This window comes from Eleutherodactylus coqui, chromosome 3, assembly GCF_035609145.1.
Source record: "Eleutherodactylus coqui strain aEleCoq1 chromosome 3, aEleCoq1.hap1, whole genome shotgun sequence".
NCBI classification, from domain to species: Eukaryota; Metazoa; Chordata; class Amphibia; order Anura; family Eleutherodactylidae; genus Eleutherodactylus; species Eleutherodactylus coqui.
The window spans coordinates 121,960,871-121,978,891 of NC_089839.1; the positions used below are offsets into that span (position 1 = coordinate 121,960,871).

General features: G+C 42.1%; 1 protein-coding gene across 1 annotated transcript in view; it reads right to left on the reverse strand.

Annotated features, from left to right (window-relative positions):
* The window catches only part of KMO (kynurenine 3-monooxygenase), an 848,456-nt gene that overhangs the window by 815,539 nt on the left and 14,896 nt on the right, over nucleotides 1-18,021 (reverse strand). The window contains exon 4 of the mRNA XM_066594875.1: nucleotides 14,908-14,997. Within this exon, the coding sequence (XP_066450972.1) occupies nucleotides 14,908-14,997 (90 nt within the window). The remainder of the gene's footprint in view (nucleotides 1-14,907; nucleotides 14,998-18,021) is intronic.

Here is an 18,021-nt window from a genome sequence, read left to right on the forward strand (position 1 = left end):
AATGAAATTTTCTATACCAGTACGTGGTAGACAGAAGATAAGAGTCTCCCAGATCCCCCCCCCCCTTGCATTCTTTTTCACTGAATTCATAATGGTTTCATTGTATGTTATAGTTAAACCTTAAAAGGTGTAGCTTATGTTAAACATTTTAGTTGTACCCTATCATGTATTATTATTAATCTTGGAGGAAAATACTTTTCCTGTGTTGTCATTTATGGTATATAAAACCACATACACCTTAGAATAAATTAAAAATCATTTGATACTGTGACAAGGCTGGTGTGATTTGTATTTCTCCTGGGTCCGAGACTTTCTGCACGAGATCTGGGATGGTCTTTTCCTTAATAAACACAAATTCTTCTTTACATTTTTGGTCCTTCGAGCTGGAAAAACTCACTGCAGAGGTAAAGGACAGTCTGGCTGTGCAAAGGTGGGTCTGAAGTACTCTCTAATCATTAAAATACATCTGTCTTGCTTAGACATCAATAGAGGCCAGTCGGTCATGCTTTTTGAAACAGTGACGTTTTTCCGAACTAGCTTGAGAATTTGGAAGCTTCCCGGATAACGTGTAGTAAGTATAGCAATGGTTAAAATTTTCTTCTCTTTTTTCCTCTTCTTCTTCTGTATACTTTAGTGATAGTAGAATTTACTATGTGTATTGTAAATGAGAAGCAAGTATAGACGAATTGGTTGTCAAGGGGCAATAGCAGTAGTCTAGTAGTCTATGTGAGAGCATAGCCATTGTGAGAAGGCTACAGGAAAGAATTACTCCATGAAGCACGTTAAGGAAGAGGTTAGATGATGTCATGGGACACAGTGGTGTCCAGGAACTTTACTTCTTATCTTCCTACAACTTCTTTTTCTTTGATATTGTGTTATAGAGTAACTAAGAATATATAGAGGGTGGCTGTCTACTAACATATTGTAATATTTGTATTGTTGTCTTATACTGCATGAAGCAAATGTGTGAGTGATTAAGATAAGCGGATCCGATACGTGGGCACTGACCTCTTGGACACATTAAGGACCAACCTCGGTGTGCTGGTTGTTTTCGGACAAGATCCTTGATTGTGTTCAATGTTCACAGGCCCTACTCGGAAAGGCAAGGAGTCTTTGTGTATATTGCGAAGCACTGATTCTGGTCAGGAACCTTTGCGTTTTCACTGTATATTTCAGTGGCCAAAGGCTTGTTTTACGTTGTCTTTTAAATCAACATCAAGAACATAATTACAAACAATGGGAAGTACAAACTGTAACCCATTCTCCTTTGCATGTCTCTCTTGTTATCAATGACAGGAAGTCCTTGAAGGAGTTAAGAAGTACATGCACAAGTTAAATGCTGACTATATCAAATATTGTGACAAGTGGGAAAAGAAATATAGATTTGAAAATAAATTAGAAGTCCCTAGTTGTAAAAAATGATGTGATAAAATACAGACAAAATGATGAATAATTCAAAGGGTTAATGAGGAGTTGCAAATTGAATGAAAAAAATAAAGAGAGCAGCTAGAAGAATTCTAGGGCCAGATTGGAGTTCTGTAGAAGGAAATTAGAATGGGAGGGGAGGAGATGGTAGACCCCTTCCATAGGATAATCAGTGAGAGAGAGATGATCCTAATGCTGCATATAATCAGCCATTAAAGAATGTGTTTGCAAGTGGAGTAAAAAAGGAAATAGGGTATATAATGAAATATATGGTTACCCTTAGGATGGGATCATTGCAGGATGTTTTGGAATATGCAAAACATGCAGAAAAGTTTTACAAAGAAAAGGGTGAGAAAGTGAGAGCTTTTATACTGGGAGAATAATGTGATACAATAGTTCAGGGAAGTCAGAGAGGTCATTGGACAGTGAGAGGATGTGGAAGAAGAGGATTTAAAAGTGTGTTTGAATTATGGGAAATCTAGTGATTTTGCTTGAGAATGTCCTGAGAAACAATGTTCTCAGGCACCTTGGGGAAAAATAGCTAGGAGGGGTAGATGTACAAGACTTGGAGGATCTCTTGGCAATTTCTACTGCCTGAGATAGATCTCCAGGTGAATGGGTGGATGATTACTTTCCTGGTGGACTCAGGAGCCACCAGGACATTAATACATCCCAATATGTACCCAATGTAAAATGTAGTAACAGTCATAGAATCATAGAATGGTAGGGTTGGAAGGGACCTCCAGGGTCATCGGGTCCAACTCCCTGCTCAGTGCAGGATTTACAAAATTATCCCTGATATTGGTCCAGCCTTTGTTTCAACATTTCCATTGAAGGAGAACTCACCACCTCCCATGGTAACCTGTTCCACTCACTGATCATCCTCACTGTCAGAAAGTTTTTTCTAATATCTAATTTGTGTCTCCTCCCTTTCAGTTTCACCCATTGCTTCTAGTCTTTCCGTGCAAATGAGAATAGGGCTGATCCCTCTGCAGTGTGACAAGCCTTCAAATATTTGTAGACCACTATTAAGTCTCGTCTCAGCCTTCTTTTTTGTAGACTAAACATTCCCAGATCATTTAACCATTCCTCATAGGACATGATTTGCCGACCGCTCACCATCTTGGTAACTCTTCTCTGAATGTGCTCCAGTTTGTCTATGTCTTTTTAAAGTGGGGTGCCCAGAACTGGACGCAGTAATCCAGATAAGGTCTTACTAAGGAAGAGTGGGATAATGACCTCACGTGATCTAGACTCCATGCTTCTCTTAATACATCCCAGAACGGTGTTTGCCTTTTTGGCTGCTGCATCACATTGTTGACTCATGTTCAGTCTATGATCTATTAGTATACCCAATTCTTTTTCACATGTGCTGCTGTTTAGCTCAATTCCTCCCATTCTGTATGTGCTTTTTGCATTTTTCTTGCCCAGATATAGGACTTTGCATTTCTCCTTCTTAAATACCATTCTGTTAATCGCTGCCCACTATGTGAACTTTTTTAGATCTTTTTGAATACTCTCTCTCTTCTTTAGTGTTAGCTATCCCTCCGAGCATTGTGTCAACAGCAAATTTTTCCGTTAATTCCCTTCTCCAGATCATTTATAAAAATATTGAACATCACTGGACCTAGGACAGAGCCTTGTGGTACCCCACTTGATACATTCTTTCACTTGGATATGCAGCCATTCACGACCACACTTTGAGTACTATCACTCAGCCAGTTCTGAATCCACCTAAAGGTTACCTTGTCAATCCCATATTTGGTCATTTTTTCAATAAGTATAGTATGAGATACTTTGTCAAATGCTTTACTAAGGTCAAGAAAAACTATATTCACCACAATTCCCTGATCAACCCAGTCAGTGATACTATCATAGAAGGAAATTAGATTCATCTGGCATGACTAGTTTGTTACAAACCCATGCTGGCTCTGGTTAATTACTGCATTTTCATCCAAGTACTTGCACACATGCAGTTTAATAAGATGCAGTTCTTGATGTATGTTATACTAGTAAAGTACTTTGATTAAAGAGTGGCTAGTTCTTTAATATAAATTGTAGATCCCCACTACAATGTGCTCCATGTTTGTAGATGCTGTCCAGTGCACAGCTTGTGCAATGTATACAGTCCTTGACCAGCCATTCGAGAGTGCATACTGCTGTACGAAAAGAGAGTACATTGTGTATTTGGAGCCCAGAGCCTAGATCTAAATGAGCGACTTACAATACTGAGATCCATTGACAACATGAAAAGGGAATTTGCTGCTCACTGACCTGGCACTCGCTGGGGTAGATGTGGTGGTGGAGCGTAGTTCGGGAGGGCAGGATGGGCAGGCAGCTAGCTTGGTGACCATTAGGAGGAGTAGAGGGAAGAGAACCAAGGAGGCTAGTCCTGAACTGGCACACGCCAACAAGTTTGCAGAGTTGTCAGATGCATTGCAGGGTTAGCACTGCTGCAGCACTACATGGCCTTTGAACGTCAGGGGGATGACTGATCCAGTAACAAGGGGAAGGGGAGCGCAGGGCAGGCTAGACAGGTGGCGTGGTACTCTATCAGGGGGACAGAAAGGGCAATCTGCCACAAAGACTGGGATCGTCGAACAGTGTGTTAACTTCCTGGCGCTTGAGTTCGACACATCGCGGATCGGCTTTACAGATTACTGGGAGGGGCTGGCGAGGATCCAGTAGTCATGGTACAAATTGGTAGAAGGAGGGGTAAAGGTAAGAGAAACAGGGAGGCTACTCCTGAAATGGCACAAACCAACAAGTTTGCAAGGTTGGCCGGTAGGGAGGATGCCATTGCAGAGCCAGCACCGCTGCAGCACGACATGCCCTCTGAATGCCACGGGGATAACTGCTCCAGTGAGAAGAGGTTGGGGAATGCAGTGCAGGCTAGACAGGTCCTAGTGGTGGGGAACTTAATTATAAGGGGGGCAGATAGGGCAATATGCCATAAAGACTGGGATCGTCGAACAGTATGTTAACTTCCTGGCACTTGAGTTTGACACATCGCGGATCGGGTTTACAGATTACTGGGAGGGGCTGGTGAGGATTCAGTAGTCATGGTACACATTGGTACCAATGACAAAATCAGGGATCAATGGAGGACCCTTTAAAAATTATAATTTTTTTTGGACACAATACCTATACCACAAGCCACACCAGAAAGGCAGCGGGAGATTAGGGAAGTAAACAAGTGGCTCCAGGTTTGGTGTAGGAAGGAGAGGTTTGGGTTCCTGGAGAACTGTGCTGACTTTGCTGTCGGCTACAGGCTCTACCATAGGGACGGACTGCACCTCAATGGGGAGGGGGCAGCTGTGCTGGGGAAGAAGATGGCTAGCAGGTTGGAGGAATGTTTAAACTAGGGACTGGGGAGGAAGCAACAAGAAAAATGTGTGGGGGGGGAGACCATGTAGACAGTTCTGGGCTTAAGGAATGAAAATGGGGGTCGAGCGGGGAGAGGCGTTAGTACAGTTAGAGCTGACAGAGCAGCAAATAGGACCATAAGTGGCATAATGGATACAAACCATAACCACAACCATATAAACTGTATGGCTATGAATGCAAGAAGTCTGGTCAGTAAAGTGGGTGTCCTTAAAGTGAGAATGTCTTAGGAAAACTCCAATATAGAAGGAATATTGGAAACATGGCTTGATGACAAATGCAATTGGGCAGCAAACTTACAGGGTTACAATCTCTTCAGAAGAGACCGTAGGAAGGGGGATGTCAGTATGTTAAATCCTATTTAATGCCAAAGCTACAAGAAGATATAGGTGAAGGAGATAAACACATGGATTTTTTATGGGTGGAAATGCTTCAGAGCATGGTAGTTCTGTAGAAACTGTTTGGGTAAGAATACAAGGAGAGAACAGAAAGGACAGACAATATTGTAGGCATTTACTATATGGACAAGCAGAAGATATTCATGAACTGTTTCTACGTCAGATGGCCAAGCTCTCAAAAAAGCATTACATAGTGATCATGGAAGATTTTAACTATCCAGACATTTGTTGGGAATCTCTCTCAGGTAAAAGTAATGGATCCAACAAATTCTTATCCACTCTTGCTGACAACTTTATCTTCCAAAAGGTAAAAGAGAAAATAAGGGGATCTACTATCTTGGACCTAATTCTTACCAACAGGGAGGGAATGGTTGAGGAAGTAAGGGTGCCTGCGACCTTATGAGGCAGTTATCATGCTATCCTTGAATTTTGGATAAAAAGGGTAGGAAGACCTGAGAAAACTCTTACCTCAAGGTTGGATTTCAGAAAGACACTTAATAAGCTCAGAAAGAGGGTAGGAAGAATCTAATGGCTGGATGTTCTTAAGGACAGAAATGTCCAAGAAGGTTGGGAAATATTACAACATGAGAATCTCAAAGCACAATTGTTAACAATCCCTAAAAGGAAGAAAGAATGATAAGCATTTAAAGAGACCAGGGTGGATGAACACAGAACTTGCACATGTTAAAAAGGAAGAAAATATATCAAATAGAAAGAGGGGGGATATTTAAACAAGAATATAATGCAGTCTGCAGAAACTGTAGGGCAAGTTTAAAGCTAAAGCTAATAATAAATTGAGGCTTGCAACAGAGGCCAAAAGCAATAAAAAAAGGATTTTTTGAGGGGGGGGGTGTCAAAAGCAAAAGAAAAGTCAAAGATGCTATTGGATGCTTACAAGATGAAAATGGTGAATTGGTTAAAGGGGTTGTCCCGCGCCGAAACGGGTTTTTTTTTTTTCAACCCCCCCCCCCCCCGTTCGGCGCGAGACAACCCCGATGCAGGGGTTAAAAAAGAACACCGGACAGCGCTTACCTTAATCCCCGCGCTCCGGTGACTTCTTACTTACCCGGTGAAGATGGCCGCCGGCATCTTCTCCCTCGGTGGACCGCAGGGCTTCTGTGCGGTCCATTGCCGATTCCAGCCTCCTGATTGGCTGGAATTGGCACGTGACGGGGCGGAGCTACACGGAGCCCCATTCAGAAAAGCAGAAGACCCGAACTGCGCAAGCGCGTCTAATTTGGCCATTAGACGGCGAAAATTAGACGGCAACCATGGAGACGAGGACGCCAGCAACGGAGCAGGTAAGTGAAAAACTTTTGATAACTTCTGTATGGCTCATAATTAATGCACAATGTACATTACAAAGTGCATTAATATGGCCATACAGAAGTGTATAGACCCACTTGCTGCCGCGGGACAACCCCTTTAAGAATGATGTTGAGAAGGCCAATCCTTTAAATTCCTATTTTGTATCTGTTTTCTCTCAGAAAGTAGATGGAACATCAACTGATCTTCCCTGTGCTATTGTGGGAATAAAAGAATGCAGGCTATCTATAAGCAGAGAGATCGTGATGGAGCTAACTTATATGAATTCAAGTCTCAAGGTCCAGATGAATTACATCCTAGGATAGTAAAGGAAGCAGCGGACATAATTGCTGAACCACTCACCATAATCTTTGAAAATTGCTAGAGAATTGGAGACGTCCCAGAAGATTCAAAAAGGGCAAATGTTGACCATATCTTCAAAAAAGGGAAGAAGGTAGATCCAGGAGACTACAACCCTGTGAGCCTGACTTCTATTTCGGGAAAGATCTTTGAACAAATTATTAAACAGCATGTATGCAAATACTTGAAATAAAAGGGAGTAATTAACCAGAGCAAGCATGGGTTTATAACAAGCAAGTCATACAAGACTAATCTAATTTAATTCCATGACAGAACTAGGTTGATCAGGGAAATGCAGTGGATATAGTATATCTTGACTTTAGTAAAGCATTTGACAAAGTATCTCAAACTATACTTGTTGGAAAAATGACCAAATATGGGATTGACAACAGTTAGGTAGATTCACAGCTGGCTTAGTGATCGTACTCAAAGAGTGGTCATAAATGGCTGTACAGCCAAGTGGAAGAATGCATCAAGGGGGTACCACAAGGCTCTGTCCTAAGACCAGTGTTGTTCAACATTTTTATAAATGATCTAGATGAGGGAATTGAGGGATCTCAATCTAGGAGGGATAGCTAACACTAGGGAAGAGAGAGAGAGTATTCAAAAAGATCTAGAAAAACTGGAACAGTGGACAGCGACTAACAGAATGGTATTTAACAAGGAGAAATGCAAAGTCCTATTTCTGGGTAAGAAAATGGAAAAAACACATACAGAATAGGAGGACTTGGGCCAAGCAGCAGCACATGTGAAAAAGAATTGGGTATACTAATAGATCATAGACTGAACATAAGTCAAAAATGGGATGCAGCACCCAAAAAGGCAAGCACAATTCTGGGATGTATTAGGAGAAGCATAGAGTCTAGATCACGTGAGGTAATTATCCCCCTCTACTCTTCCTTAGTCAGACCTCATCTGGAATACTGTGTCCAGTTCTGGGCATCCCACTTTAAAAAAGACAGACAAACTAGTTACCAAGATGGTGAGCGGTCTGCAAATCATGTCCTATGAGGAACGGTTAAAGGATCTGGGATTGTTTAACCTACAAAAAAGAAGGCTGAGAGGAGACTTAATAGCTATCTGCAAATATCTGAAGGGCTGTCACAGTGTAGAGGGGTCAGCCCTATTCTCATTTGCACAAGGAAAGATTAGAAGCAATGGGATGAAACTAAAAGGGAGGAGACACAAATTAGGTATTAGAAAAAACTTTGTGACAGTGAGAGTGATGAATGAGTGGAACAGGTTACGACGGGAGGTGGGAGTTCTCCTTTAATGGAAATGTTCAAACAAAGGCTGGACAAATATCTGTCTAGGATGATTTAGTGAATCCTGCACTGAACAGAGGGTTTGACCAGATGACCCTGGAGGTTCCTTCCAACTCTACCAATCTATGATTCTATGAAATGCAGGGAGGAAAGACTAATAAAATCCTGATAGGAGTTTTCTATAGGTAACCAAATATAACTGAGGAAACGGAAAACTTAATAAGACAAATAGATGTGTGAAACTGGAACAAAGTAATTATTATGGTAGATTTTTTATTATCCGGATATAATACGGGAAGATGAAACCTGTGAATCACACAAGTGCGATAAGTTCTTGAGAACAATTAAAGATAACTACCTTACTCAACTTGTATGGCAGCCAACCAGAGGGAGGACCATTCTGGGCTTATTAATATCCGACAGAATCGTGGGGGTGCAGGTTGAGGGACACTTGGGAAATAGTGACCACCATATAATTAATTTTCAGTTGTCATTCAATAAGAAGCCTTATCAGGAAGTGGCAAAAAAATTGGGACAATGTCCTCAAAAATAGTAGTACATGTCACAAATGTGAGAAGTTTAAAAACATCCTAAATACCTCATGTGAGAAGTTCATACTCTTCAAAAATAAAAAAAACTATGAATAGAAGAAAACAAACTTAGCTCAACAAGACTATAAGGGGAGCAGTAAGGTAAAAATAGAAAGCGTTTAAATTACTAAAACAAAAAGTGAAGAAACGCTAAAAGCATACTTGTCAGGGTACTGGAAGTCCCTAAAAGCTACCCGCAACCCCTGTCCCTTCCTATTTGCCCCCCTGGGCTAGGCCCCAGGGCGACAACTGGGCGACAGTCCCTATACTCACTAGTGAAGCGGGGCAGGGGGTCAGACTTACAAACAAATACAGACAAACAGACAGAGGCAAGTCAGGAAGTCCGGGTCGGCAACAGGAGAATACGCGGTACCAGGGATTAGGCGAGGTCAAAGTCAGGTCCAAAAGTAGAGGGTCACAACGGGAAATCAGATCAGAAATATGTGGGTGTAGCCTGGAGACAAACATACACTGGCAATGCTGGAGAGAAACAGGCACGTTTAAATTCTGTCAGAACTCCCACCCCAGCAGCTGATTGGGGTGGGGAGCCTGCCAGCAGCCAGACCCAGGCAAAAGGCAGCGAGTGCAGATCCCAGACATCCCACAGCAAGTGCAGATGCTGCTAGTCAGGATGCCATGGCAACGTAGACTGCATCGCCGCATCTCCAGCAACTGACCACCCAGGCGCCGCCCCCTGAGCACAGGAGCACGCGCCCGGAGCCAGTGTCCGGGACCCTGACGGTCCGGGGAGGTCACCAAGACCGGAGCTCCCCTGCGCTGCACCCAATCAGCTCGGGTGATAGGAGCGGTGGCGCGGACGCGGAGACCCCGAGAGCTGCCGGTCCTAACACATACAGGGAGAAAAACAAGTCATGTCAGAAAAAGATTAAAACTGCCAAGGAAGAGGCAGAGAGACCGATTTCCAAAGGGCAAAAATAACCCTAAACAATTACATAAACTGTAAAAGGCTGAAAGCACTGGCCCTTTAACAAATAACGCAGGAAAATCATAGAAGATGGGGGGGAGGAGAGGAGGAGCATAGGCAAATCTATTAAATATTTTTTTTTTCATTAAAGAAAAAGAAATGTCACACAAGATAAAGGGGATAAAGTGAACCCCCAACAAAATATCACCCGCCTAACGCAGGAAAAAGTGCAGAGCCAGTTAAAAAAAAAAAAGATTAAAAAAATAAACAACTCGTTGGGCCCAGATGGAATGCACCCATGGGTTCTAAGAACTAAGTGATGTGATAGACAGGCCGCTATGTTTTATTTTTAGGGACTCTACTGAGACCAGGGTTGAATCATTGAATTGGTGCATAGTCAATGTGGTTCCAATATGCAATAAGGACCAAGAAGAGAGCATGGTAACTACAGGTCGGTAAATCTCACTTCAATAACACTGTGTAACACAATTTTTGTAACCGATAAGCAGATATGTGGCTTACAGTAACATTAGTGTGCTGAATTCAAATTTTTTGCCATGTAAGGTTTTCTCCAATTATGGGGAATAATGTAATCTAATTGCCGTTACATTGCATTTTTTGGAAATATGCCTATACAAGTAATCTAGTAGGCTTGCCAATAATCTTGCTTAATAAAAAGAATAACAAAAGTGATCGTGCAACTATTTCACAATCACTGTTACACACTGCGAGGTGACGGAACACTATAAGGATAGGTTTATGTAAAATATAGGGTATGTTTCCACGTGGCAGAAACGCTGTGGATCAGTAAGTTGTAATTAACCCCTTAGTGACCACACCTGTTTGCGCCTTAATGACCAGGCCAAATTTTGGAAATCTGACGTTTCATTTTGACATGGAATAACACCATTAAGGTTTCACATTTCCAAGTGATTCTGACATTTTTTTTCACCACATACTGTACTTTATTTAAGCAGTAAAAACAGACCAGTAGAATTTGTGTATATTTATTAAAAGCGTCAAAATTTGGAACATTTTGACAAAATCATTATTTTTTCATATTTTCAACTGCAATATTTCAAATATGTGCAAACATAATATAGACATTTTTGATAAGATATATATTTCCACCTGTTTACTTGACTCTGGAAGCACATTGTTTTTTAACATTAATTATTAACATTTTGAGGAACACTTTGTTTTCCTACACCAAGCCAAGATTGCAAAGGCTCATAGGTGTCCAAATAATAGATACCCCCACAAATGACCCCATTTTTAAAAATACACCCCTTAATATATTCACTGAGGGATGTCATGAGTATTTTGACCCCAAAGTTTCTTTCCAGGAATTAATGCTCTTTAGAGGAGAAAAAATAAAATTTAATATTTTTACAAATGTAATTTTCAAGAGAGGATTATTTTCTATAATGCACAGGAAAATGAAGATTTGCATGCCACAATGGATACTCCTGTTCATCCAGTGTTCAGAAACACTCGTTGTGGCCCTAATCTTCTGTCCGTATGTACAACGGGGTCCAAACCGAAAGCAGCATTCAGTGGTTTTCAGAACAGACATTTTGCTTGAAGGTGATTTAGGCCCCATTGCCCACTTGTAGACCCCCTTGAGCTGCCAAAATGGCAGAGAAACCTCAGAAATGACCTTATTTTGAAAGCTAGACCCCTTATCCAATTCATCTAGGGGTGTACTGCGTATTTTGACCTCATAGTTCTTGAATGAATTGAAGAAAAGCAGAAGAAAAAATTAAAATTTTAGTTTTTTTTGGCAATTGTGCCATTTTAAAAATAGTTTTTTTTGTACAGCACATATATGAATGAAGACTTGCGCCCCAAAATGGATACCCCCGTTTGTTCGGTGTTCAAAAACATACCCTAATCTTCTGTATAGATGCACAACAGGGCACAAACCGAATGGAGCATCAAACTTTAACTGTCTTTTAACTTTTACATTATCCAATGGATAATGGCGATCATGTGACTGGAAACTGCTCACCGCGGCCCTCAGTTACTGCTCCAAGCTCAAGGCTACCTTTAGCAGCAAGAAGATTTTAAATTTTCTGCCCCCCACCAAGCTGCTACGCTTGCGTCCGCCATTTTGGCGACGGGCACATGCGCCAAGGCTGGGGAGAGGTCCACGCATAAGGATCCCATCGGGGGACATCACCGCAGGCCTTAGGTAAGTAACTTCACCTCCGCTCATGGTTCGGATCCGTGACGGGAGGTAAAATTTGAACTTTTTTTTAACTTTTACTTGATCGATGTTATCCATTGAATAAGGGCACTCACGTGACTAATAACCGCGTACTACAGCCCTCCGTGAGATCTCCAGGCTCCCGGCTACATTTCGCTGCCAGGTGCTGGGAGATTTTAAATTACACCGGCAATCTGCGGCTTTTGCGCATGCATCCACCATTTTGGTGACGGGAGCAGAAGCTGGGGTAAGGTCTGCGAATAAATGCGGGGGCCTAAAGTAACCAATTTTCTCTACCCTCATGGATATGATCCTTGGGTGGCAGATGAAACAAACTTTCTTTTTTTTACCCTTTTAAATTTTTTTTTTTAGTTTTACATGATCGCTGTTATCCATTGGATAGAAGCGATCATGTGACCGGGAACCGCATACAGTGGCTCCCCGTGACAGCTCCCTGCTCCCGGCTACTCATACTAGCCGAGAGCAGGGAGTTTTTAAACTTCCCGAGCCTCCCGGCACTCTGCGCGTGTGCGTGACGTAATGACATCTGCTCGCATGCACAGACTCCGGCTTCAGGTTCTGCAGGACCAGGACACCGGGGACATCGCGGAGGACAGGGGTGAGTATTCTCAGCTCCCCTTATGGATCCAATCCATAAGGGGAGCTGAAACTAACTTTTATTTGCTCTCTATTTACTTTACTGCAAATCGCGTGACTGGGTAAGGCGGGATTTCCGCGGCCTAGGAGGACAGCTGTACGATGCCAGCTACCCCGGTAACTGACAGCCTGTCACTGCCAGAGCTTGCAGGGCTTTAATCCTCAGAGGATGCATGTTCTCCATCTGGGATTAAAGCCCAGCAGGCCAGGACGTGAAGACACTATGGGCTGGTCACTGGGGTTAAAGAACTGTGTTTTTACAGGTCATTGGTTAGACTAAATAAAAGAATCAAAATCATAAAACAAAAATACATGTTTGGTATTGCTGCGTCCATAAAAGTCTGATCTATCAAAGTAATGCATTACTTACCCCACATGGTGAATGTCGTCTGAGAAAAAAAATTAAGAACACCAGAAATGTGCTCTTTTGTTCATTCTGCCTCCAAAAAAATGCAAAAAAAGCGATCAAACAGTTGTATGTATTCCAAAATGGCACTAACGGAAATTACAGGACCAAGACAGACCAGGTTTTGTGGTCCGAAACACGTTGCACCCCTCTTTATTGTCAAACTTATTTCTGTTTGACCATTTCACAAATGTGTCTTCTTTGTAGATCAAGTTTCACCGATTACAAAAGATTAATTTCTTGTTGTGGTCTTCACCTGTGTCTTCTCAGGCCGTGTCATTCCGTGTTCCTGTAGGTCTGCCTGAGCGCAGGAGTTATTTTGCTATTTTTTTTCCTTTTTTAACCAAATTATTGTCCCTGGGGGATACTGCACCCCAGTTCTTCTCCATGCATGTCTCCTCCGAACAGGGTTTCCTCCACCTATGATAGTTCTAATGCTCTGCATTCCCTACTCTCTTACGCTGTAAACTGCCACAGGTTTGCTTCATGCACTTCCTGGCTATAAACACCAGAGGCGCTGCCCAGACCATATATTGGGCTTGTTTTTCAAGGAAAACAACGATTTAACTCCTCATCAGGGTTCATGAAGGTTCGATTATGTCAAACCAAGTTTAACAGCTTAAGTAAGCTCTAGGCTGGACCTGGGAGAGTCGATTGATCTTGTATATCTGTATTTCTCTAAAGCATTCAACACTGTGCCGTGTAATAGGCTGATATATAAAATGAGACAGCTCGGTCTGGGTGAAAACGTGTGTAGCTGGGTAAAGAACTGGCTCAGAGATAGAATGCAGAGGGTGGTAATAAATGGTTCACACTCTGATTAGGCCACCGTTGCTACTGGGGTGCCACAGTTCAGTATTTTGTTCAATATATTTATCAATGACCTGATGGAAGGACTGCACAGTAAAATATCAATATTTGCAGATGATACGAAATTATACAAGGTAATTAATGCAGCGGAGGACAATGTATGACTACAAAAGGACCTAGATAAACTGGGGGCTTGGGTAGAAATATGGCAAATGAAGTTTAATGTTGATAAATGTAAGGTTCTGCACAAGGGCAAGAGAAAGGGATGTCACCAATACACACTGAATGGGGTACTGCTAGGGAAAAGTGATGTGGAAAAACACCTGGGGGTACTAGTGGACTGTGGATTTAACTGGAGCAATCAATGCCAGTCAGCTGCTGCAAAAGCAAATAAAAGAGGTATAGGGGTGAGGGACGAGAACATTATTCTTCCACTATATAAGGCATTTGTCAGGTCCCACATGGAATACTGTGTACAGTTATGGACACCGGTGCTCAGGAAAGAGCACTAGAACTTAGATTAGTTGGGGGGCTTGGGTAGAGCCCTCAATATAGAGCTGATAGTTCCTGGCGTGAGGAACTGCATGTGTGACCGCTATACTAGATTACTGAGGGTTGATGTCGCAAACAGCAGTCAGATTTATCAACAAATGAGACACAAAGTGAAGTAAATGGCTAAGTTTCATATACTGCAACATCAAAAATAGATCAGAAACCAATCAGTGTGCAAGTTACATAATAGAAAAGATCATAAAGGGGCCAAGTACCTTTTTACAGAACTTGATAAACTTGTAGAATAAACCATTGCACCCAATATCTGCATGCTTCAGTTGTGTAATATTATAGAAAACTATTTCTACAGAAAATGACGCTAGCAGAATATCTTATCTTAGGCTGCTCTAACATCGGTGTATTGTCATTGCATATCGCATGTGCAATTTTCCTGTGTGTGACAAGTGATGCCAATAGCCCATTCATTTCTATTGAGCCACTTTCACCTGCTTTTTTTCGCGTGCTTATACTCGTGAAAAAAAGTCACAACATGCTCTCTTAGTGTGTATTATACGAGCATACATGCCAAGATAATGTATGGGGATTGACAGCCATCTGAGCCCAGCCTTTGAAAAACAAAACAAAACAAAAAAAAACACATCAGAAAACATGAAATAATACCTGGCCGTGTTTGCCATAGGGTATAGAATACTTTTTACCATTTACTGAGTGAATCATCCTCGCATACATTGGAATGCCATTGGCCAAAATCTGCAAATAGAAAGAAACATTGATTAATGGAAATATAGAGCTGTAAACTGGGACTCCCATCTTCTTTAGGGTGGGGTCACACGAGCGTAATTTTGTGCATGCATACGCGTGCACAAAAACACGCTTGTATTTGCAACATTGCATTCCCTATGGTGTGTGCCTGCAAAGATAGGACATGCGTGCACCATTGAGAATGCATGCATTGTTTCCAATGGAGTCGTGGCAGCTGCCAGTGGCTCCATTGAAAACAATGGCCTGCCGGCACCCCTGTATTCTTTTTCAGGGAAGGGCTTTGCATATAAGCCCTTCCCTGAAAAAGAAAAAAAAATACCTCTCTGCCGCTGCCGTGAGCCCCGTGGGCACGAAGAACCCATCTGTTGGATGTTTCCTTCACCCACGCTAGTTAAAAGAATTCCCTGCTGCTACATTTGCCACATCTGTGGCAGATGCAGCAGAGGAATTCTTCAATTCTCAACCGCAGCTGTTATTTATTTTTTTATTTATTTATCCATCAAAATAGCTGTATGATGGCTTGTTTTTTTACGGGACGAGTTGTATTTTTCAATGGTGTATTTAATGTACAATATAATGTACTAAACTTTTTTAAAAATTCTAAATGGAGAGAAATGGATAAAAAAAAATGAAATTCTGCCATCTTTCAGTGCTTCTTGTTTCTACGGCACACAAACTGCAACAAAAATGACATGATAACTTTATTCTATGGGTTAGTATTAAGGATGAGCAAGTATACTTGCTAAGGCACTACTCGTTCGAGTAATGTGCCTTAGGCGAGTATCTCCCTGCTCGTCCATGAAGATTTGGGGACCGCCGCAGCTGACAGGTGAGTCGCGGTGGTGAGCAGGGGAGAGCGGGCGGGAGAGAGAGAGATCTCCCCTCCGTTCCTCCCCGCTCTCCCCCGCAGCTCCCCGCCCAGCGGCGGCCCCCGAATCTTTAAGAACGAGCAGGGAGATACTCGTCTAAGGCACATTACTCGAACGAGTAGTGCCTTAGCGAGTATACTCGCTCATCCTTAGTTAGTATGATTACTACGATACCAAAAACTTATATAGTTTTTTTGGGGCTGTACTAGTATTCTTTGTCAAAGATATTTATTTATGTTTTAATTATTTTCTGCTGCCATCTTCTATGCACAATAGCAATTATATTTTTCCGCCGACATAGTTGTGTGAGGGCTCATTTTTTGCAGGATGTCCTGTAGTTTGTGATCGTATGTATCCTAAAATTATCCTTTTCATAACTTTTTATTGCATTTTTTCTTGGAGACAGGGTGACCAAAAAAAGCGCATTTCTGTCGTTATTTTTTTTTTTGAAGACGTTCATCGTGCAGGGTAAATAATGCATTACATTGATAGATTGGACTTTTACGGACGAAGCAATATCAAATATGTATTTTGTATTTATTATTTATGCCAGTACTTCAACTATTTTTCGGTTGGGTAATGGAAGGAATCTAAGGAAGACCTTGTGTGAGCTCTGATGTAATATTTTCTAAGTCACCCATTCTACTATATGGAGAGCTGAGGGCTTATTTAGACAAGGACACCGTTTATCGGCTCGGTTTTCACATGGTCGTCTAAATAAGCCCTAAGTTTGAGAAAATATTGCAGGATTTTCTATGATTGAAAATCCCTTCCATGCATATGAAAGAGGTTGTTTTTGTAACAAAACGTAAAGTGAAAGCAAATGCCAAAAGGCACAAACCCTTATACAAGTTCCCTAAAATATAATTTATAATAAATCTAAAATTTAAATTCACTTGCTAATAGTTAAAAATGCAGATTTGCAGGTTGCCTAAGAGAAAACATTCATTAGGTAACTCATCCGTAAGAGTACAGTTTTGCCCTAGTTATCATGGACAAAAATGGAAGACTCAAACTTCCTCCTCCGTATAGGAAAAGAAATGAAATATATGATCATAATTAGAGATGAGCGAGCATACTCGTCCGAGCTTGATACTCGTTCGAGTATTAGGGTGTTCGAGATGCTCGTTACTCGTAACGAGTACCACGCGGTGTTCGGGTTACTTTCACTTTCTTCCCTGAGAAATTTGCGCGCTTTTCTGGCCAATAGAAAGACAGGGAAGGCATTACAACTTCCCCCTGCGACGTTCAAGCCCTATACCACCCCCCTGCAGTGAGTGGCTGGCGAGATTAGGTGTCACCCGAGTATTAAAATCTGCCCCTCCCGCGGCTCGCCACAGATGCATTCAGACATAGTTCAGGGAAAGTGCTGTTGGTGCCGGAGCTGCTATAGGGAGAGCGTTAGGAGTATTTTAGGCTTCAAGAACCCCAACGGTCCTTCTTAGGCCATAGAAATCGCAGATCGCACCTATGTGCGATCTGCGATTTCTGTTCTCTTCTCTAAATGCGCTCAATGGGGCCGAAGACAAATCATTCTGTAACAGCTATGGCAGAGAAGAACAATGTTAGCCCATTGAATTCAATGGAGCCAGCAATACAGCCGACTCCATTGAAAGCAATGGGCTGCCGGCGATCGCGGGATGAATTGTCGGGAAGGGCTTAAATATATAAGCACATAAATTCCATATACAGGAGTCCGGCTTTTGTGAGATAATTCCTGCTTTTATTCAAATAGACTTGTGCTCATAACAGACAGAGTACGCGTTTCGGTTCACATAGAACCTTGCTCACCTCTCGTGCCTTCAAAGATGTCATTGAATGGCTGTGATTGGCTGAAGGCACGTGTGTTTCTGGAGGCGGGGATTTAAAGCCCTTCGTAGAGAAAGCAATGCTCTGCCGGGGACCAGGAGGGAGCGACATCCTGCAGCAGCGCCGCGGAACGCCAGGAGAAGTGAGTAATGATTTTTTATTGTAACAGATTTCTGGATGAATTGCAGGGAAGGGCTTATGTATTTAAGCCCTTCCCGACAATTCATCCCGCGATCGCCGGCAGCCCATCGCTTTCAGTGGAACCTGCTGTATTGCCGGCTCCATTGAATTCAATGGGCTAACATCGTTCTTCTCTGCCACAGCTGTTACAGCT